The sequence below is a fragment of the Peromyscus californicus genome, unplaced genomic scaffold, assembly GCF_007827085.1.
Source record: "Peromyscus californicus insignis strain IS unplaced genomic scaffold, ASM782708v3 Scaffold_22__1_contigs__length_63687245, whole genome shotgun sequence".
NCBI lineage: Eukaryota > Metazoa > Chordata > Mammalia > Rodentia > Cricetidae > Peromyscus > Peromyscus californicus.
The window spans coordinates 43,915,395-43,939,672 of NW_026294525.1; the positions used below are offsets into that span (position 1 = coordinate 43,915,395).

At 43.5% G+C, this 24,278-nt stretch overlaps 1 protein-coding gene across 1 annotated transcript in view; it reads left to right on the forward strand.

Annotated features, from left to right (window-relative positions):
* Window positions 1-24,278, forward strand: part of Man1a1 (mannosidase alpha class 1A member 1) — a 176,753-nt gene that overhangs the window by 987 nt on the left and 151,488 nt on the right. The window contains exon 2 of the mRNA XM_052751319.1: window positions 800-1,654. Within this exon, the coding sequence (XP_052607279.1) occupies window positions 800-1,654 (855 nt within the window). The remainder of the gene's footprint in view (window positions 1-799; window positions 1,655-24,278) is intronic.

Sequence of the window (24,278 nt, forward strand, 5' to 3'; positions counted from 1 at the left end):
AGGATCCACCACCTTTGGGGCTCCGGGCCGAGTGGGCTTGGGGCTGGGTAAGCTCGGACCAGCTCCGGCTCTGCTTCTCTGGACGGGTCTGATCCGGCTCCGGGGCGCAGCTCCCGCCCTCCAGCGCCCTGGGGAGCTGCGACCTCCCCGCCTCTGCCGGGCCCCCGCGAGGCTGCGCTTCCCGTAAACTCCCCGCCCTGCGCGGCCCCCTCCCCGCCTCGGCTCCACCCCCGCGGGACCCTGGGAGGCGTGAGATTGGCCCGGACGCGCTGTCACTCTCCGGACGCGTCACCGCCCTCGTTTCCGACCGCCGGGAGACCGGCAGTGCTATTAGTGCACGGCGGGGCCGCGGAGGAGGGCGGCACGGTGCCTGGTTCGCTCGCACTCGCCGGCAGGTCGGCGCGCTCGCTTACCTGAGCCGTGTCCCGGGGCCGCAGGGCCACCGGGCTGAACGCGCGCCCCCACCCGCCCGGACACGCACCGAGATGGGCAGCGGGAGAAGTTGACGAGCCCCCCCACGCACCCGGTGCTCTTGCTGCCCAGAGGTGCGCCGCCCCTGGCACCGAGGTGTCCTCGGCCCTGCCCCAGATGTGCGCGGGACACCCTTGCCTCCGCGACTGGAAAACTTCAACCCCAAGTCCAAAGTGGGCTCCGAGGGCGGTGTCCGCAGCTGGACCGCAGGGTTGCCTGCTGGGGAACTGTCCTGCGGCTCCCGGGGCGAGGGGAGGGCGGGGACCCGCTGGAAACTTTCTCACCATCTTCCTAACCACTGCGTTTTACTGTCTCCTCTCCCCCACAGGGGCTGCAGCCAGCGGTCTGTCGCGCGTGCCTGTTTGCCAAAGGAGCCACCCCGGCGAGGAGAGCCGGAGGGGAGCCGCTTCCAGCGGGGAGACCCGCAGCTCAGACACGCGCTCTGGGCGGCCTGGATGCGCAAGAACCGGCCCCGCAGCTGCTGACGGCCGGCGGCAGCGAAGTTTGGCTGCTGAGCGGCTCGGCGCCCGGCCCCTGGACAGACTGCCAACCGGCGGCTGCAACAACCGGAGCGATGCCCGTGGGGGGCCTGTTGCCGCTCTTTAGTAGCCCTGGGGGCGGCGGCCTGGGCGGCGGCTTGGGCGGGGGGCTTAGCGGCAGTAGGAAGGGGTCTGGCCCCGCCGCCTTCCGCCTCACCGAGAAGTTCGTGCTGCTGCTGGTGTTCAGCGCCTTCATCACGCTCTGCTTCGGGGCAATCTTCTTCCTGCCTGACTCCTCCAAGCTGCTGAGCGGGGTCCTGTTCCACTCCAACCCCGCCTTGCAGCCCGCGGCAGAGCACAAGCCCGGGCCCGGGGCGCGCGCCGAGGATGTCGCCGAGGGGCGAGTCCGGCACCGCGAGGAAGGCGTGCCAGGGGACCCCGGGGCTGTGCTGGAGGACAACTTAGCCAGGATCCGTGAAAACCACGAGCGGGCTCTCAGGGAAGCCAAGGAGACCTTGCAGAAGCTACCCGAGGAGATCCAAAGAGACATTCTGCTGGAGAAGGAGAAGGTGGCCCAGGACCAGCTGCGTGACAAGGAGCTGTTTGGGGGCTTGCCCAAGGTGGACTTCATACCTCCCATCGGGATAGAGAACCGGGAACCAGCTGATGCCACCATCCGCGAGAAGAGAGCAAAGATCAAAGAGGTGAGTGAGTAAACCCTGCCAGAAATCCCACTCACGCTGCTGTGTTTTTCAGGGAGGTATGATAAACGGTTGGAACTTATGGCTTCAACGTTATCACACAGAGGCAAGGGAGGTCTGCGCTTCCACCGTTTGCCAAAGGCCGCACGTTTTGTTTTTTTTTTTTTTTTTTTACTACCTTAGGAGATGTGTGGCCAGTTAGGATGTGAGGCTGAATGCGGTTAAAGTTCCATGCTGTGGTGAGCTTAAGCTGTAAGAGGCAGGTGTAAGTGAACACATGTGCAGGTGATACACTGCCTCCTCTCCAGCTGCGCTTAGTTCACCCTGAGGTCAGTCACCGTGCTGGTCTTCGACAGCCCCCCTCACGAAGGCTTGCAGGCGGTTTTAAATTGAAGCTGACTATAAACGCAGGGCATCAATCACGCATGATACAAAGGTTATAACAGTGAGCCAATGCGCCCAGGGTTCAGTCATGTGGTCTTCTCTTGGCCAGGTGGCATTCTGTGTGGATGTAACAGGCTGTAAACATGAAACTTGAGACTTCCTGTCATGGGCCACTTACTATCTATTACTGATTTAAAACACGAGAAACACACACACAGACACACAGACACACAGACACACACACACACACACACACACACACACACACACACACACACACACAATCTACTGCTTCCTGTATTACTAGAACATTTCCAGAAAAGGGGTATTTTCTCTATGATGCAACAGGTCTGCCTCCACCGTAGCTCAGTAACAAACCCAGTCTAGAGCAAACATGGACTTTGGTAAGTCCTGTGGAATTTCTTCCTGGTTATTTTCACTTGTAGCCTGTGATTGGTTTCTCACAAGCTTAAGGGTGAAGGGACCCTAGGGAATTCTTTCAGGCTGTCATTTCAATGGTGAAAGCTGAGGACTTATAGCTCAGGAAGCATTTAATGACCATGTTGAGACCTGAATGAGGAAGCAGAGGCTTCCACTCACTAGGCTCCGTGAACATGTCTTCTTCCAGGCTGCTTCTGTGTTTTCCTGGGAATCCAGACCTGCAGAACTATGCTAGAAGCATGGCATCGCAACTTTGACCATCCTCTAAAATGCATTATAAAAAGATGTAATACTTTTGTGAAATTTTTGTTTTGATATTGGCTCTGTTATCAGGAAAGGGTCATGATCGCATTTTCAGGGAATGAATAGAATTTGGAGGGCTGTAAAGAAATTTAAAGTGACTGCAGCCTGGAGACCGGTTGATGGCCTTATGATGTGTCTAAGGCCAGATGGCACTGGATAAGGGTGTCATTGAGCAAGTTCAAGCGGACTGGGGTCCCTTTTAGATTTCTCTGAGGCTAGGCCCATGGCTTTGTTTGATTATCCTTCAAGCTTTCTGCTTTGCCGAGAGCCCTCCTCAGGCATGGGGGAGTGGGTTCTGTTCTGAGCAACTTTCCCCCACAGTTTTCCTTCGCTGTGAAATCCTGACAGAACTCTCCTTCCCGGAGAACGGGACACACACTTCTGCCTCTTCCGAAACATCTTCTCACCCTTACCTCTTAGGCTCCTTAACCAATGCAGACCATTAGAAAATCGACCCTCAAATGATCAGCGTCTACTGCTGCTGCTGCTGTTTGAAGAGAATAATTTGCGCCTGGCATGCTTCTGCATTCATGTGAGCGACCAGTTAATGTGGGCTGTCGTTGTGGGAACCAGAGGTTTTAAACACTAAGGCGTTAAGAAGCTGACCACTAATGATGGAAAGTGGGTTTAGAACAGACACAGTGCCTAGCAGCAGTCCAGGGAGGGCAGCATTTTAGCAGTATGTATATCCAGTGGCTATTAGACCTCTCTGATCTGTGGCTCTAAATCAAAGGAATTTAATTTACCATGTCAAGGAAAGTTAGGAGGCCTCTGTCATGTGGTGCCAACATCTTAGAACCTAGTTCAAACTGCCCAGTTTTACATAAAATGTGAGAACCAAACGTGTCCTTTAAAATCCCATGCTGTTTTGAAAACCCCAAGCAGTCAGCATGATTTGCGTCAGTATTTAGTCAAAGGCCAGCAGGATGAGAGGAGAAACGATTTATGATTTTCCATTAGAATAGTTCAAGCAAACATAGTCCTTTGTAAACCAAAACCAGTAACTTAACGCTTGTTTCTTTTTGTATTATTATTATTACTCTTTGATAGTTTCACACATGTATGTAATTAATTTTAGGGTACCACCCACACCCCCTTACCCTCAACTCAAGCTATTCCAAAGGACCCAGTGTTTGGTCCTGGAGAGGAAAAAGTGATTGTCAGTTAAGGATGACACATTAAACTTCAGTTTTATACAATTAGGTTCTGTTTCCTGCACTACAGGCTACTTACCTCAGCGCAGGAGCTCTTTGCCTTGGTTCTGCACTTGTCTCTATCTGTTCAAGTTGTCTTTATGGACTTAAGGTCCATATTGTACTTGAATGCACTAAAACTTTTATAGTTACAATTTAGAAGCTACAAGCTTGAATTTTAGTCAGGCTCTTGTTTTGGAAGTTTGGTTCAAAGGCAATTCACACTATTTTTATATCACTGACATAATTGTGTTGTTGGTACCACATCGGGTTTTTAATACGTTTGTGTCTTAGGGGAGGTAGGCTGTTAATTTGAAATAGGACATTGCCTCGACAAAAAGGTATTGAGTGAATTCTACTAATTCCAATAATAAGGGATTTGATGTAAAATTTCCTCTTCCCACCCATGTGAAAACCTTGTAAAACCACTTACCCTGGAATTTCTCTGGTTTCTGATATATACCAAATATCTATTTGTTGTCATGAATTTGATCTCCATAAAGTTTTACTCACATTATCCTGTACTTTAAAACGAAAGTTTTAAAAGTGAAATAGCTTCATGGAATTATTAAGAATGTATTCTATTTTCCTTTCTACTCCATCTTTTTTTTAAATTTTAAATTGGCAAGGTGTTTAAAGCTTTGTTGAGGGGGGTGCAAAACAGTGAACCTACCCTGTACCTTAGACTGGAGGCCCTAATCAACTTGGAACAATGAACATTTTATTTTTCGTTTTCCGGAGTTATGGGGCATTCTGAGTGATAGAAGAAGACAAGTAACCCTTCTCAGACTGGAGTCCCCCACAGCATAAGAGGGGCATGGAGTTCTGCCGGCTGGCATTCTTGGGTCTGTCACTTGAGGCTTTGGGACCTGTCAGTGACAGTCACAGCTGTCTTCTCCAATTCTTCAGAGAAGGACTTTTCATTCCAGACCTGTTTGTATACTCAGACACATAAAGAAAGATGCATGTTGGGGGCTAATGATTAAAACACATTTTATTACATCTTATACTAGCACTAGTGGGGTGTGTGTGTGTGTGTGTGTGTGTGTGTGTGTGTGTGTGTGTGTGTGTGTGTCTGTGTCTGTGTCTGTGTTTGTGTGTCCGTCTGTCTGTCTGTCTATGTGCACATATGCCTGCATGCGCTTGAGCACAGTTTACAGTTCCTGTTAAATATTAACTACTGCTCTTTGGCTAAAGATCACATGTGAGACTACGTTACCTTGACAAACTGAAACAAAAATACTTTTATTTTGAAACTAAACTTCCCAGGTGACTTTTATGGGTTTTATTGTGGAAAAGAACATTTACAACATAATGAAGCTGTCCTTTGAAACCCCAGCCCAAGGGGCTAGGACACTTTGGGTTTGTTTGCCTGTCCACAGCACACACACACCCCTTGACACTCCTTATTAAATAGATACTAGTGCAAGCCTGTCGCACCCGGGATCCCAAAGCAAGGGAGCTATTGAGATTTGTAAAGCATTCTGTCTTCAACAAGACGATGAATAAGTCACAAATTCAGCAGGGTAAACACTAGAGTAGGTGCTAACGGTTGAAGTTATATAAGCAAGATTGTGAGTAGAGGGAATTGTCTTCGTTTTAATTTTCCGAAAGCTATTCCTTAAGTTCTATAAAGGGAATACTTTGACTTCATCCTATCAGGCAGCTAAGATTCACATAAAGGAGCTGTGTGTAGGACTTAGAACCTGGTAAAAGTGGTGAAAGCAGTTTAAAAATAGGCACCCTGTGTTGAAACCCTTGCAGCAGTCCTCAGGTGAGCTAATCAGCTAAAACCATCTTGAAAACATTGATCCTGCCGGGCGGTGGTGGCACACCCCTTTAATCCCAGCACTCGGGAGGCAGAGACAGGCGGATCTCTGTGAGTTTGAGGCCAGCCTGGTCTACAGAGCGAGATCCAGGAACGGCGCAAAGCTACACAGAGAAACCCTGTCTCGAAAAAACAAAAAAAAAAAAGAAAGAAAGAAAGAAAGAAAAAGAAAAATTGATCCTAATGCTTCATGTGAGTAAAAATGCCTTTCTTTCCAAAGATCTTACTTTCTTGGAATTTACTGCAGAACTTACATACTTGAAGTGTAATGTTTTTAAAGCCTTGATATATGACGTCTATACTAACTGGGGCTCTCAGGATGTGTGTCAAGGTCACAAGGAAAGAATATGTACAGATGCCTATGAAGGATGAAGGCTAAAATGTAGAGGGGATGTGAAGTGTCCAGGACCTAATTTACATTCCCTAGCCAAATAGGCTTTTAATTTATTTTATACCATATTGGAAACCATGAACATAATATGTTCTGACTAACCAAAATAAGATCCCAGAGGTAACGGAAATGTTTGGCAAAATGACCTAAATAGATTTAAAAAAAAAAAAAAAAAGGAAAAGAAGAATACGTTTAGTAATTTAAGGAGGATTAACTTTTCCCTATCTTGATAGCCTGCTGCCTTACCTGATGGTCAGTATCGGAGCTCCCTCCCTGCCCATGTTCTCTTACAGAGCCCTTATAGAAATGCTACAAGTTATTTTTGGGTTATCAACAATCTCCTAGGAAAATGCTAACCTTAGGTTATTATTATTTTTTTTAATTTTAAAAACTAAACGTATGTATTAGATCATAAAATAGACCCGAGTGGTACCTTGGCTCATGTACTCTCTGGCAGAATATCCAAAACCTCAAGATTTTTCTGGAAATCACCAGTCAGTGGCAGAGTTGAATTGAGAACAGAAGTCCTGATTCTTGGTGAGCGCTGTTCACTGCCCTCCTCATACTTAACTTCCAAAATGAAACTCCCAAGGCGAGTATTAGCAGGCTGGAAGGCTGGTCACATTTGTTCCCTTCGACCCTGATATAGAACGAGCATAAAACACATGAGACCCAACTCTGCCCTATTGTAAAGTTGACTTGATTGGTTTTCAGTAAACTATAGTAAGTTTTAAAAAATGTTACTACGGACGTGACTCACAGGACTGTTTTTAAAGTTACACAGCTCCGTGTGATGTGCTGTGTTTTTCTCTGTTCATAAAGTTTGTTTATTTGTTTCTTCTTTAACAAGAGTAGAAGCATTTGTAACCATTACACACATTTGTGTGGAGAAGTGGTGAAGAAGAAAGGGAGAAACAGAGGGTTACAATATATAAAAAGATGCGGGTACCCAGAGACAAGGAGTGCAATGATTGGAGAGAGCTCTTCAGACTATAAATGTATGTGCTCTCCACCCATTGCTTTATAGACAGCAGAAGAATTCTAGTTAACCTGAGGACTCTATAGGTTTTTGGAGGTATATAGACATTTAAAAAATACAACAATCTGTGGGCCTTTCTGTCTCCTTGAGGAGGCCTGGAAAGTCTGCTTGAGTGTGTTGTGCGTCCCCTTCTTCTGTCTGGTCCCCATGCAGCAAGGTGAGAGTTAGAACAATGGGTACTGGACCCAGATCATCTGGATCTGAGTTAGTCCTCATCATGCGCTAGCTCTGTGACCTTCATCAAGTTGGTTAATCTCTCAGAACGTCGTTTCTCTCCTTTGTAGCGTGAGGACTATATTAGTAGTACCTACTTGGATGGACCTTGAGGTTTAAAAGTGATCTTGCGCATAAAGCTTAACATGGTACCAGGCATGTAATTGGTATACAGTAAATGCTCCTTGTTCTTATTTCGTTGCTGTTACTTCCAAGAGGACATTATTTCCTATGCTGATTAATAAGCCAGGGATATAGTGATGGAATTTCAAAAGACAGTTATAGTAGTTAAAATTAGGTTTTGATGATTAAGAAGATACATGTATAGTTCATCCAAATGATTTTTCCAGATAGGTGTGGTTTTTAATTGTGCTATGACCAATTCTAATTCTCTTAGATTGCTAAATTCCAACAAACCTTCAGTATCTTTAAACTTATATACTCACTGCACATATTTCTGTTTCTGTACTTCAGAGCATGTGTGAAAGACAACTCATTTCTACAGTCAGATATGCTTGCTCTGAAGTACCGTCCTCAGGGCTGTCACAGTCAAGCTGCCTGCTTAAGTATTGACATCAGTCCTCAAACTAAACCGAGCAAAGTGAGTTTTAACTTGTTTTGTCCTCAGAGGGATGTTGTAAAGAAGTAAGAAGAAAATTATATTTTAGATTTGGCAAAAATTGCGTAACTATGATAAACCCTGTAATGAGAACTAAGCACCTGATACTCAGAGTTTGGGCAAATTGGTTATATTTTGTAGCTCTTGGCTTTTTTTTTTTTTTTTTTAAGAATTTCATATTGCTGTAGCAGGTTTCAGATCCAAAAGGCCCTCAGACATCTTAAGGCTTCGTACTCACCTTACCTATTAGCCACAGGGCTCCATTGAACTTCATGAAATGTCCTTAGTGTCCAAAGGATGGGGTGTAGCAGTGCAGCTCACTGCCTGAGTAGGCCAGTGCACAGGGTGATACCCGGACTCTAATGGGAACCTGCCCTCCGGGGAGACTGGCTGGTCCTGCTGTGGCTCTCTTGCCTCCTCAGTCCTGACTGGCAGGCCAGCAGCCAGCAGCCCTGCTGAGAACATCTTGGAGGGTGATGGAGCGGCTTCAGATATTCTGTGAAAAAGCAATGCTGGCTGATATTTGCTCTTAAGATGACAGAGGCCACCCGACTCCACCTCCACAGGGTCCTGATAAAGATTCCTGTGATCATTAGGAACCTGAAAGAAAACCAAATGAGATTAGGGCTTAAGAGCATTGAGGAGTCAGTGCTCGTCTCTCATGAATCCTCCAGCAGTTGCGTAAGGTAAATCAGAGCCCAGCAGTCCTGCATGTAACTCAGATAGATAAAATAAAAGAAGCCCAATAGCCTTTGCGTTTCTTTGGCATTTGTTAGGAGACTGGCTCGAGCGTTCTCTCTGTCTCTGTCTCTCTGTCTGTCTCTGTCTCTCTGTCTGTCTGTGTCTCTCCCTCTCTTCCTCCTTCTCTCCCCCGTCTTTCTTTTCAGTCTGTCATCCCAGATCATAATTTAGCAAATCCCCAGCCCCCATGTTGCTGCACGCTTCTCTGATGTCAGGTATTATGATAGAAACTTTTATTGGCATTTTTAATGTATTTCTGTGTGGGTTTTTTTTTTTTTCATCAGATTGTGTAGTGTCCAGGCCCTCTTGTGAATGTTTATCATGAGAGCTTGATGTGAAGGTAGGTTTGAAAATGAGATGGAAACCAAATGAATAACACCCGGTTATGAAAGAATAGAGTTTAATAATACAGTACAACATACTCTAAAACATTTTTTACTGCCACATGCCTGGGGAAGCCTGTTTGCATACGCCAAGAGTTTATGGGAAAGGGTGTGGCAGTAATTGATACACAGGTCTATGAATGACTGTGGTTGAGACACAAACTCATGGCATGCAAGCACCATAGCTGTTATTAGAGCCCCTGTCTCTGTCAGATCCTTCTTAATTGAATGGTCTTTTCGGGATCTCTCGAAGGACAATATCACCTCAGGGACAAGAGATAAACATCGAGCATGCCTGGCCCTTTCTGAGGCTGACAGTCTAGATTCCTGAGCTGAACTTTAGGCCGTGATGGTCTGAACTTAGTTTTCCTTTCAGGGGAATATATATGCCCAAGCTGCTAAAAGCCTGTGCTTATTCATCTTATCTTTGTCAGGGCGTAAGTGAAGAAGACAGAGTTGTGGATGCCTGAAGTAGCACCTGGCTGTGCACCCTGTCTCAGACTCTCATTTCCAGCTGTGGAAACTTTACCCTTCTTGGATGTAGAGCATATCGAAGGCCACATCATTGAATGTGCTCGGTAGAAACTGTTGTTCTTGGAGATTTGTTTAGCGAGGGGGAAAGTAAGTTGCAGAAGCAGCTAGTGCCTTTCCTGTGCTCTATTCATTGTGAGTTAAGGCCCATTTTTACAGAGACCGTTGAAGTGTAGGTGAAGGTGGTAAGTAGATTCAGTACCCCATGTCTGCCTGATGTGTTTACTTATTCACAGTTTTGACCATCCTATAGATACATGCTTTTATTGTTTAAATTTTATTCTGTTGCTTTCTGAAAGCATATTTGGTCGCGAAAAAACATCATGATTTACTGTTTCTTTGAACCTGAGCATTAATTTTTTTTTTCATATAAAAATACTAAGATAAACCTTTGTCTGGTAACATTACCTCATTTTTCCTGTAAGTAAGTTGAACTGAAAGATCATAATACATTCTAGCTGTAGTGCCTCTCAGAGCATCTCTATTTTCACCAATGGTAGTCTATTGAATCTTTATATATCTTGTAGGCGATGAGACAGTGTTTTGAGTTGGATTGTTCCACTTTCCATAAGCTGAGCCCCAGTTTACCAGTTGGTCTTCATTTTCAAATTGAAGTTGGTTATTTTCTTCATTAGTTCCCAGGTGATGGTCTTTGTGTCTCTGCCTGTCTGTGGGTGGTGGGAGAGATCTTCCTTGGTTTAGATTCATTTGACATGTTAATATTTAAAATAATAGGTGAAGGTTAAAAATAGTCCAAACACCCTTCAGAATGACTTTTTTTGATGCCAAAAATGGAAGGCCTTACAGAGTTGAATTCTTAAGAAAACTTACCCGAAGGACACCATTTATACCTTGTACCTTCTTATGTTTGAAAGAGCAGGCTAATCTTTTGTGAGTTAGAGATCTTTGGTGGTGTAAACAAGCATGCTTTTTATCTAAGTTATTTCTAAATACAAGGAAAGCCTGGTGTTAATGGAGTTAGGGATCTGTCTCTTTGTTTTGATTTCTGGCTGATCCCTTCAAATCAAATGTTTGTAGTTGCAGGATGGTTAAGAGCTGCATATTTGAGAATGTGTCTGTGTTCATTCAGACCTTGAATAGTTCATACAATCCCGCTAGACACCGGAACTACTTAAATTTGGCTTTGAGACTGTGTTAACATGAAGAATAATGATTGACATGAATGTAGTATATTATTTTCATAAACAGCAGTTTGAGATGATGGTAATTTTACAATCTTTAAGATGCTGATCTCGGAAGCGTGTTATTTTTGTAGTCAACTGGCAGGTGTTGAATGTTGTATCTTGTTAACTATAGATTTTCAGTTCATAATTAGAATGCCTGAGTAGTCCATATTCTGATTTAAGGAGTAATTAGCACAAGTCAGCAACTTTATAAGGGATTCTTATTAAGAATGTAAGGGGACCCTTATGTAGTATCAAGGATGCTTTCTTTGATGGTTGCCTGAGAGTTAATAAACTGTACACATTCACTCATATTAAGCACTTTGGCTAGTCTTCATTATGTAATCCTCCTGGGGTTACTCAACATAGAATGTGTTTAGAAGAACTGAGTAGCTTTAAATGGGAAGGTCAGTGGATTTGAGGAGCATAAGAGATGAAGATGATTTATTAACTGCAATTGAAAACTGCATTAGCAGATAGAGTGAACACAATTATGATTTATTAGGTATTGTATGAGTAATAAGATTAAAGTCATTACAGGTTAGAATTCCTTGTCTTTGGCTTACTTTAAGGATACAGAATTTCTGTCACATAGGCTCTTTATGGTCATTAATAGATTCTAGAACTCATGCCGGGAGAAGGAGAAAATCTGTTACTTATTCTACCAAATGACAGCCATGTCGCCAACTCTGGACCTTGCCCTGAATAGCACCCATCAGATATTTATTAAATGAATGCGTTTTTAAACAGATGCAGCAGCAGGAATAACTCCGATTAATCGACCTCCTTTTAAATAATCACGAGAGTCCTCCTGGGCTGCCAGCCACTGTGCCTTGAAGAGGACCTGAGTTTTGTTTTGTTTTTTCCCCAGCCCAAAGTCATAAGAATCATATCTAGTAGATGAAGAGAATAATGAATATAGAAAATGACCTTTTCCAGTTTTAAAGCTTTTTCTCAGAATGATTTATACAATGAAAACTGTATTTGTTTTATTATGTGACTTGTAAACTGGCTATGAAAGTGGTTCAAAAAAAAATCCTTTGAGCAAATGTAGCATCACTAGAATAAATGATGTAAATGACTGAGATTCTGTTAAAGGTCAAGACTGTTTTAGAGTAAAGAAGTTATAGACTCTGAAAAAGTCACTTTGCCTTCTGTTTTACGTTCAGCATTTTGTTTTTCAGGTGTGTGGGTTTTAAAGAGTCCTCAGTCATTTCTTTTCATTATTTTCTTGGGTCGTGACTATATTTAGTAAGAGCTGTCATTTTCCTTGTATTTTGATTTTATACATGGTACATCTAATTAAATTTTTCTTTTCCATGCCTAAGAAAGTTTTTGAGACAAAGATATTTTAATAAGCAGTGCTTACAGTACCACAGTGGTACTATAAAAATCTTGGATTTTCTATTCCCACTTTAAAAAGATGAAAAGTTATAGGTGAGGTGTTTTTTTTTTTCCAACAGAGAAATCAGAATTTTATCAGTGTGTTCTTCCTGTAAGAAAAGTATGAGAGACACTTAGTGTTTTCCTTCCCAGATTAATGTTGTACCTCCTTGAAAATGCTGTCTCCTTTTAACAATTGCATGACAGAGCTCTGTGAAGTGTATGGATTGGCAAATGTCTCTTTCTAATCCATTCTGCAAGTTCATCTTCTTAAAATATCATTTCTCTCCTGTTGCCTCACTAAGGGCTCTGATAGTTCTGTTTCTCTTAAAGAAGTGATTTAAGCTGATATACATCAGAATTCTCTGAAGAATGCGTGAAGGCAAGGATGGATGGCTGGCCTCTGACTCCTGAGTTTCTTATTCAATGGGACTGGGTGGGTATTTTTAGCATGATCCCAGGTAATGCTGAAGCTTCTGGTGGAGAGACTGGAGTCTGAAGAACAATGTTCTAGAATATTGCTCTCTTTGCCTGGGTATCACTGTGACATTTGCTTCATTTCACCTTTTCGGTCACTGGGAAGGACGCTACTTTCACTGAACCTGTATAGTACTGTTTCTGAAACACACGTAATTTAGGATTTTGCTTTATTTCATTCCTCTTGAGAAAAGAGCATCCTCTTGCTTGCTCAGACTCTGCGTTCTTCGGAAGCTCTTGCTCCATTGTCTTTAATAAGCTGTCTTGTCTCTAAATTGCCACATCATTTATTATTTCTTTCCTTGAACCTGCTCAATATCAGTATTCTATCGATCACCTTCCTATGGACTTCAGAACCCTTACAGGTAGAGACACCTTTTTTCCTGGCCCAAAAGTGGATAACAGAAAATACTTCGTCATAAATATAACCAAAATGAGGATAAATTTAAGCACAGGGCCAAAAATCTTTCTGACCTAGTGAGGCTGTATGCCAGAGTGGAATCCTTACATTACCTTCCTTCCCACACCTGTGAAATGAGGCCAGTAATTCTCTTTTACAGGATGGTTACAAGCATTGAAATAGAAAAGGTATATGAATCGCTCAGCATGATATAATGTAATAAACAGCATTTGTTTGTTAGCGAGTAGGAATTGGTGAGAATAATAAGTGTGGACTTTCATTAAGAAAAACATTTGGAACCCAGGATCATGGCTCACGTCTGTAATCCCAGCATGCCATGAGGCTAAGATAGGCCAACTGTTGGGAGTTTGAGGGGACTCTGGGATGCAAAGTGATACCTTCTCAACACACACACATCCACACACATAAACACACAAACACACACATGCACATAATCACAGATAGACACAGGCGAATACACACACCATATACACAGTCACATACACATACAGGCACATAGACACACTCACACACTCAAATACACACACTACACGCAGAGGCACATACACTTACGCACATACATACATGCACACAGACCCCCCCCCACACAGACACACACACACAGACACACACAGACACACACACACACACACACACACACACACACACACACACACGCACATCTATGTAGTAAGTAAATTGAGTATAGGAAGTTATTTACAGGCTATAAATCCAAGATTTTGCTACAGTGAATTGACCAAAATCTTGAATTTTCTGTTCTCACTTTCATTTTAGTTACCCTTGCCCAAACACTTGCTTCCCATGGCAGGGAAAAAAAAAAAAGCATGGTTTGCCCTGATTCCGCTGTTATTTTATAGAAACAGTACTTATCCTCAGGAAGACCACTCATGGTGCTGGATCAAACAGTTTTCATCAATCCCTCCATGTCCAGTCACCTCTGGCTCCTTAGCCTGATGTTGACATCTGGAGACAGAGGAGAAGGCCAGGAGAAGGGTGAATCTAGAAGACACTGAATGGACGTCGGAAGAAATATTCTGTGAACTGAAAAGCTGAGGGTATTTTAGCTTTGTGCATAAATCTAGCTCAATAATTAGGTCTGTGTGCTTTCAGTTTAGAGTGTATCTACGGCCTTTGTGATAATACATGTTCATTATTAGTGTTGCTGCAGCTCTAACCACATTGGCAGCAGTCGGCTCTAGTGCATTTAAAACAGGAATTAAAGAGTGAAATGGAAAACTGCATTCATAATTTGGTTAGCTTTAATCTGCTCATGATGAACCTTGTAGTTTGTGCCTAAAAGACTAGGTTTGAAAACAGAGCATCAACAAATAGCCTCAAAGTTTACTTCCTCTTAGTGAACGTCACAGTCTTGAAGAACACTTGACTCCTTTGGGTCTTAACAAAAGACGGGACATATACGTTCTTCAGATTCAAGCTAAAACAGTAGAGAGCTTTTAATCTGTAGCATTACTGTTTGTTTAAATTGTTTGCTATGAAAATTCAAAGCATGTTTTTAAAAAAAAAAAAAAATGAAAAGTGACACGGAAAAGCAAAACGTGTTCTTTACGGGTGATGACTGTACTTGGTCTCTTTTTCCTCACTGGACTTGACCCCTCCACCCTGAGTGTGTATTTTGCAGGCTTAGAATTTTGAATGTTTGTCCTCAGTAGTAGGGGAAAGAGTAACAGCTGAAATATGAAGTCTCTCTCTAGTTCCCTGTCCTGTAGGAGTGCTGAATTTCATAAACAGAAAACAGTTTAGATTGTAAGACTCCGCTTAGTAAAAGGAAGTCAGATTAGGTGGCTTAGAGAGATCTGCATGGGGGAGGGAGAGCAGTGCTGTCCCTGTCTTTCTCGAGGCTTCTCTAAAGGCAGTCCACAAGGGGCCTTGCCTCCAGGTCTGGAAATCTGTGACTTCGCTTCTACGGTTGTAGCTCTCCACCCACCTGTGAGCTGCAGAATTACACTCCAGGTTTCCTAAGGAAAGCAGTAGAGTCAGGGGTTCACAGAGGATCCCCTTGAGGACTAGCAGCAAGCTTTGCACACTGGCATGCCGGGTGTTGGTTTGAGTTTAACCAGCTGTAGAGTCTTCGTTAGGCCAGCCACGCTGGATGGATGTGCTCCTTAGAAATTTTCACTGAATCCCCTGCTTTTCACAGATGTAAAGAGATTAAAGATTTTTGTAGCCCAGTATGCCACAAGTGATCAGGTACTAGTTTTCATTTCCAAAATGCTGTTTTGATTTCGTACTGGCTGCCTTGTTCTGTCATACTTTACCCATGCTGTTCGTCGAATCCCAGCCTCTGCATTCTCTCTCCGAGAGAGGAGATGCAATGGCTTGAAAATGCATGGCAGGAATAGCACGCGTGGGGTTGTGCGCTTTACCCCTGTCAGATACCTAGTCACCTTAATACTAAAGGCCTGGCTGCAGTTCTCAGCAGGGACTGGGCCGTGCTTCCCGTTCTGGAAGCCAGAGAGGGGAATTCCAGGCATGCGATTTGTACAAAGATAGATCACCATTCCCTTGACCTGCAGGGCCTCACTGTGCTTTAGAATTCCAGAGGGAGAAAGCTGTCAAGGTGCATGATTGGTTAGCATATCCGTGGCCTTTTCTTTGCCATGGAGTTGCTTAAAGGCCGTTTCAGGAAGCAGTGCCTCTGATTGATGTGAGATCTTGTGCATCACCGTAGTGTGCTTGGTGTTTCCCAAAACACTCGGGGATTTTGGCAGTTGGAATGTTCAAGGGCTGGCAGAAAGGAGGCAGTCAAAACTGGCAGGTTGGGAAGGGTTTTTTCTCTACCCTCAGGAAGCCTATGTCCTATACTCCACTGTGGAGTATTTCACAAACCCCAGGGGCCACCGAGTACATTAGTGGCTGTGAAAGAAGAGCATCTGTATGTTTCCTGCATTCTAAAATTTTCTCATCGTTATAGAACAGGAATCCAAGTTAGATTTATTTGTGTTGGGATAAGGTTTCATGGAGTCCAGGCTGGCCTCACAGTTGGTATGTAGACAAGGATGACCCTAAATTTCTGGTCCTCCTGCCTCCGTCTCCCAAGGGTTACCATTCCAGGTGTGTGGTACCATACCTGCTTTATTAGATGCTTGGGGTTTTAACGCAAGGTTTTGCTCGTGAGAGGCACTCACTCTACCAACTGAGCCTCATCCCTAGCACTGTGTCTCTTTTTAAAAGTATGTCTTTTAATTGAAACAGAATTGCCTCCCTTTCCCTCCTCCCTTTCCTCCCTCTATCCCCTTCCCCTACCTTCTTTTAAACCCCTGCCATATCCCCCCACAAGTTGATAGCCTCTTCTTCGTTATGATTGTTCCATACCTAAAGATGTGTATGTGTATGTATATGTGTATGTATATGTACACAAACATATAATTTCAGCTTGCTGGGTTCATTTTCGTTGTTTGTGTGTATCTGGTTTCAAGGCTGACAGTTCTGCACTAGGCAGCCAAGGAAGGGGTCATATCCCTGGGAGAGGCTAATTCTCCCTCTCTCGGCTGCCATTAGTGGCCTGCAGGTTTTGGTCTACAGGTGGGGCCCTGAGAAATGATCAATTTTTGCCTTACTGTTGTAAAAGTATTTCTTAGTTGACTCCGAAGTGTCAGCTTTTATTTTTCAGGCATGTTTGGTTTAAGATCACAACAATGGCATTGCCCGACGATGTCGTCTCTGTGCCTGGATTTAAAAGCCAGGTGGCTGTTGGTGCCACACGCCTAATAAAATGGCTTTTCCGTCCTGCTCCCCAGCAAGCTCCATTCTTCTAATGGAATGAGTGTGCTGCTGTTTTCTTAACTCGTGTCTTGTGTAATGTGGTCTCTATGAAATTAAAGCAGACAGTGTGTCTGTTTTAAATTGCATTGGATAGATTTGTTTCCTTTGTATCTGTCTGAAGAGGGAGAAAGGGAAGTCAGACATGAAGAGATGCCACTGTGTCTATCCCATACTTTAATTATAAAAGGAAAACCTGTGATCAGTTTGTTCCAAAAGGCCTCTCTTGACAGTAATAGCTTGCTCAACATCAAGTATTTTTTATTAGTGTGAATATATATATGCATATTATACCTCAATTATATGTATATGCATAGTAAATACATGGGGTATGTATTTGCATAGTAAATACATGGGGGATGGCTATGCATAGTAAACACATGGGGTATGTATATGCATAGTAAATACATGAGACATGTATGTGCATAGTAAATATATGGAATATGTATATGCATAGTAAATACATGCAATTTTAACTCTGGACTGGTGAGGAATTATCAGCTAACAGCTGTGTCCCGTTGGTTGAGGATTTATGGAGGCACTATGCTAACTTTTTACATTTCCTGCTTAATTCTTGGAAAGCTGTGTGAGTTTTGTATTATGTTCCCCTTTTTCCGGTTAGGAAGTTAAAGTTAAGAAAAGTCATGCAAATTGCCCATGGTTACGTAACTCCTGTGTGCCTCACTATATCTTTGTCTGGCCCCAACACCCTTTCTTCTCTCCTAAGCCCTGTGTCTGCTGACTCCCCTCAGCACTAGGGCTTGGGTCTCTCCAGGGTCTTGTTTACCTTGAGTAAAGAATTAGGTCTTGTGTCACAGTCACCACTCTGCCTGAGAAGGGAGAAGGGGAAATCAGACAGGAGGGATGGCATTGTCTCTGTCCCATACTTTAATTACAAAAGGAAAACCTATGTTCAGTTTGTCTGGAAAAGCCTCTCTTGAGAAGAATAGCTTGCTCAACATCAAGCATGTTTATTAGTGTGAATACTTATGTATGTATGCATATATATATACCTTAATGACATGTATATGCACACCTTAATGATATATATATATATACATATCCATTAATGATATGTATACATAGGGCCCAGAAGCTTGAAGAGACCAAATTTAAGGGATAGTATATGCATGTTTAAAGCATTACTTTAAATAATTATATGTATACATTATATCTAAATATATTTAAGTAAAATTATTTAAAGTAATAAATAAGTATGCATGTATTTAATTATTTAAAGTAATGCTTTAAACATTAATGAAAGTAATTGGGTGCTCTGGATAGTTGTAACAATACAAAGAGAAAGATGATAGACACCTGAAGAAACAAAGTGGGACAACTGTGATTCTTGAACTTTAAAACAAGAGAATCAGCCTAGAAAGTATGATTATATTATCACAAAGTTCAAACTTTAAATTCATGATGAGGTATGTTACCCCCACCAAAAAAAAAAAAATCTACAAATTCCAGTGATAATGCTCCTGGCTTGGGGTTGAAGTTTTTGATACTGAAGGTGGGCTGGAGCTTAGTGGTAGAGCACTTGTCTGGTGTGTGTGCTGCTTCGGGTCCCTCCCTGGCACTTGCATAGAAGTGACAGCAAAGACCATGTTCTGTTCCTCTTAAGAGATGCATCCAGACATTATAGCGCTTTTCAAAAATGTGTAGAGTAAGCAATATAGTAATCATTACACGCAATTCTCTTTGTTTAATAAATCATATTAGGAATCACTGCCAATACTCATATAAACATGGAAATTACCACTCCATGGCACTGGAAAGTCTGTAGTAAGCAAGAGAGATGCAGTACTGCCACCATGGGATGCAGAGGTTAGAAGGCACAGAGGCAGTGTAGAGGCAGTGTAGGAAGTGCTGTGGTAGGGCAGATAGATTGCCAGGGTCATTACCAGGTGTTCAGACCCTACCCTGAGATCACTGGGAGCCCTGAGATGGTTTTAAGTTGAGAATATCATGTCACATTTTCATTTTTCCACAAGACCTAGAGTCAAGAACATGTCCAAAGACTTGGCAGTGATACAGATGAATGTGGTGATATATAACTGGGTGGTGGAGATTAAGAAAGTAATGTACCCTTCAAATATTTTAAAAACAAAATGTGTAGAACTTGGTGAGTGCTAAAATGAGAAAATGAGGAGAGACAGGGGAGTGGAAAATGGTAGGTTTTTTTTTTTTTGAGCAAATGATGGTCAAGATCACAGGTGAAGGAAGGGTATGTATGGTGTGTGTGTGGAGACATATGGTCACTGTAGTTTGGGGGATGCTTCAGACATGCGAAAGTTACCAAACGGGGACTATCTCGAAAGTGGAATGTACAGTACTGGAAAGGTTCAGCCCAGAGATGTAAATGTTGAGGCCACTAAATCTTGAAAACCAACAGTATCAGTACATTTTCCTATTAGAAGAGGCACAGGCCAGGCGGTGGTGGCACATGCCTTTAATCCCAGCACTTGGGAGGCAGAGGCAGGCAGATCTTTGTGAGTTCAAGGCCAGCCTGGTCTACAGAGTGAGATCAAGGAAAGGCACAAAGCTACCCAGAGAAACCCTGTCTCGAAAAACCAAAAAAAAAAAAAAAAAAAAAAGAAGAAGAAGAAGAAGAAGAAGAAGAGGCACAGGCCCAGAAGGCTGAATAACATCTCATGTTAAGGGATGTGCAAAGAAAGAAAAAGAGATGCAGAAAGAAAACTTTTAGGGTGTGGCACCCTGGACCACTTTTCCACACTTAATATTTTAAAGGAGTGAGTTGCAGCTTCGTCCAGTGCTTCTGAGAGCTAAGGAGCTGGACTTTTCCTTTGGATTTGATCATAGGTGGAATGAACATGACTCCGACCGGGGCGGATTCAGTGGCGTGTTTGGGTAGAGGCCATATTGCAGTAGAGTTAATGACGTTCACAGTAACTCTCAGGGTTACTGTGGAGGGTGTGGAGAGGTGAGGTAGGCGGTGGCTGCAGTGTGATGTGTGGCTACAGGAAGGCTGAGGAGAGAAACAGGCGAGGTGGAGATTGTCAAGCACATTGTCGAATTGGCAGGCAGAGGTCTCTTCTCTCACTGAATGGATTTTTTTTTTTATTAGTATCATTCAGTGACTTTTTTAGTCACTTTTCTATTGCTGTGATTAACACCATGACCAAAAGCAACTGGGAGGCGGCATTATTTCATTTCACAGTGCGCAGTCCTTCACAAAGGGGTGTCAAAGGCAAGAACCCAGGGCAGGAACTTAGAGATGGGAAAGGAAGTGGAGGGCATGGAACAATTACATACTTCCAACATAGAACAGTAGTGTAGATTCTGTGCCATTAGATATTTGGAAGTATGCAATTTTCTTTTGGATTTTACAAAGGACTTCGATTAAGAGATTGCCCTGAGTCTCAGAAGAGACTTTGGACTTTTAAATAGTGCTTTAACTGTGAAAGACTATGGGGACTTTTGAAGTTGGACTAAATGCATTTTCAATTGTTTTATGAGCTTGTGGGGTGCAGTGGGATGTTCAGTATGCTGTGAATGTGTTGTTCTGATTGGTTGATAAATAAAACACCGATTTGCCAGTAGCCAGGCAGGAAGTATAGGTGAGGTAAGCGGACAAGGAGAATTCTAGGAATGGAAGGCTGAGTCAGGAGAGTCAAACCCCTCACCCCCCCACTCCACCCCCCACCCCCACCCACTCCCCCACCATCCAGGGAGCAGCATGTAATGGCATACATGTAAAGCCACGGAAAACATGGCAACATATAGATTAACAGAAATGGGCTGAGTTTAAGTGTAAGAGCTAGTCAGTGGTAGGCCTGAGCTAATGGCCGAGCAGTTTTAATTAATATAAGCCTCTGTGTGTTTACTTGGGGAACAGGAGTGGGAAAGATTTGTCCAGTCCCTGGGCCAGGTGGGACACAGAAAAATTTTAGCTACAGTGGGGGTCGGGGTGGAATGTGGTGGTTTGAATGAGAAAGTCCCCGATTACCTTGGGCATTTGAACACTTAGTCCTCATTTGGTGGCACTGCTTGGGGAAGTTCAAGAGGTACAGCCTTGCTGGAGGAAGTATGTCACTTGGGGTGGACTTTGAGAGTAAAGAGCCTCACCTACTTCCAGTTTGCTCTCTCTGCTTTGTGGTGGTGATTGAGACGTGAGAGCTCAGCTCCCTGTCCTCCACCCATGCCTGCTTCTTGCTGCCTGCTTCCCTGTCTTCATCGACTCTTATCCCTCTGGAACCGGAAGTGGAAATACACCCTTACACTCTCCCTTAAGTTAACTTTTGCCTGTGGTGTTTTATTATAGCAATATCAAAATAACTGATACAGCCACTCTTCCCGCTGTGAAGAGGGCAGGCAAGCAGACCAAGGTAGCCTGGGGGTTCTCCCAGGTATCTGAAACCGAAGGAAGGCACGTGGTCCCCAGAGACTTTTAGATAACCTAATGTAAGGGGTTTTTTGTTTGTAAGAACATGCATCCATTCAGCATAGGTAAAGAAGAGGAATGGTGATGTATGATATAAAGGAAAGAAAGTCTATCTCATGAGTCCAAGTCAAGAGGAACACAAAGACATCACAGGGCCTGGCTGAATCTACAGATCTGGAATGCATCAGGACTTAAGGTCACCTTTTTCTTATCTGGAGGATGTGGTCTTTTGTGATTGGACACCACTGCTTTAGTCCTCTCTGTACAAGCAAGCTGGCTATGAACACATCACGAAGTTTGTATGACCAATGAGTTCAAGCTCTGTGCTTCTCCAATACATATCTCTAAGATTCAATTAAAAATTTCTGAATGGAGCATTCAGGCCCAGGCTTCCTTAGCTGTCTAATCAGGTATGACTGGGGGTAGAGCAATGATTCATAGTACTGGTGGGTAACCACGGTACAGTCTCCTGAGTAATGATGAGCAGAGTGTTGTGTGGCTGCACAGAGGCTTCCAAACACCCTTGCTGTATCTAGATACCTGCTTTGTTGCATGTATTGTACTGGGAATGTTTCTGGTATAGACCTACTTGTCAGAATCACCTAGGCCGGGGTTCTGCAATGTATGTACTATAGAATATCCTGAAACTGACGATTGATCAGCATTAACATCTTTACATTATCCCATTAGTGCTAATACAAAGAAGTCTGGTTAAATACCAGTTCGTGAAGCAAAGTTATGTCATACTTTGCTTTCTGTTGCTGTGCTAAATACCATGACCAAAAGCAACTTGGGGAGGAACAGGTTTATTTTAGCTTATACCTTGTAGCCCATTGTTAAAGGGAGTGAGACAGGAACTTAAGGCAAGCATAGAGACCGGAACTATGGAGGAATGCTGTTTACTGTCTTTGCTCCTAGCCTCATGCTCAGTTTTCTCTCTTATGGAACCCAGGTCCACTTCCCTAGGGATAATACAACCCACAGTGGCATGGAGCCTTCCATATTAATGAACAATCCAGAAATCCCTCCCACAATACATGCCCACAAGCCATTCTGATGGAGGCGGTTCCTCATGTGAAGTTCCCTCTTCGTAGTGTGTCAAGTTGACAACCGAGATGCTGGACATCACCCATGGTCACCATTTAACCCCTTATCCTCTTACTGTTTCAGAATGTGATGGACAGTCTGAACTTTAGTGGTGGCCAAGTGATGAGAACGCCCACAGCCCCATTTATTCCAACTTTACCAAATAATCATGCCTGTTGGGCCTCTTTTGAAACCCTACCTGTCTGCCAGGATTACATTTCAGTCTTATCAATTCCATGCGTTTTCACCTGTGCTCTATCCCAGCCAGCAGGAATCTTTTCTACTTTTTCTTAAAAAAAAAATCTTTCTATTTTTTAATGAAATGCCTCTCTCTATATATATATATTTGGCATTCTTACTGTTCCAGGTGGCACATGCACAGGCTGTGAGATGCAAAGCTCGTGCTTGGCTTTGTCACTTATTAGCGGACCAACCCTGTGCACCTCATGATGCCTTTGAACCCGAGCGTCTCATCTGTGACGTCATACTAATAACTGTTTCAGGAAATGTAGTAAGGGTTTGAAAGACCAAGTATCTAAACCCCGGTCTGCTGTGTTGACCACATACATGACGAGCCTACTAGTGTCTTCCTTGTCTGGAACATGTTGTGTGGTGTGAGTATTCTGTCACTGTGGTAACCAACGATCCAAAAAAAAAAAAAATGCTAGCTTTCAGTGGTGTCAGTTACCACTCAAGGTTCTATGGAGTGGGTGTGGCTTGTTTGATTTCTCTACAATGGTTGTCATAAGGCTCAAAGCAAGAGGTCAGCTGATCTGGCTTCTCAGCTGGAGGCTAGAGGAGAGAATCTACTTTAAAGCACATTTGGGCATGTTCTATTGGGTTTTTTTTTTGCGTTGGGAGCAATGAAAATGTGTTTTAGAAGTTTGTATGGACATGATACTTATTATCTGTACTATAAATCCCTTAAAAAGATGGGATGCTTCACACATTTCTGTGTCTTCTGTGTGCAGGGCCTTTGTGTCGCACCTCCATGCATTATTCCAGTCCTGTGTAGGAGGTGCCATGGTGGGCGTGTCCCTCTGTCTTCAAACGTCAGCGTCCCATGAAGCCCTTGCTCAGCTCATTGTTGACTTTCCCTTCTGCAACATCTCTTGCCTCCACCTGACGCCTGCCGTCTATTCTGAAGGGCTCATGTGATTAGTTTGGGCTCACCAGCATACTCCAGGATAATCTTTATGTTCAGGTCAGCTTGATTAACCACAAAGAAGTTTGCTGTACTTGCTAATGTCCTTCTGCCATGTAAAGTAGAAGGCAAGTCTAAGGATTGCAGTGTCATCAAGGGCCACTCATGGTGGTTCCCTTTTCTAAGCACTTACAAGTGTATGCTATATGAAGTCAGGCATAGTCCCCGGCATACACAGAACTACTCAACAGCCATCGCTGACTGACTGTGCAGCCTATACCTGCAATTTGTACTCGCCCCAAATAAGCTATTACCCAAGAGCTGTTTTGTGGCTCTAGTTATCGGTAGGAGTGACCTGAATCAAAATAAGTTCCCTTCCAAGTAGTGTCTTTCTATTGCCAATGGCCACTGCTGTGTATGCGGCTAACCAGAAAGGAAAACAAAGATGTTAGATGTTGTCCACACATAAAGAAGCTGGGAAGACTATGCCCTGACTTCCTTGGCCTCTTAGTGAAGCCTTCCCAGGTGCCCTTGATAAAGTATCTTGTTTTAATCATGTTTTTCACATGCTACAAATAGGTGTTCTGAACTCAGCAGGGCTACTGAAGTTTGTCAAAATTGAACCATAACTCTGCCTAGCAGGCAATGGTAATGTAGAAGTTAGGAAGGTAAATTCCGGAG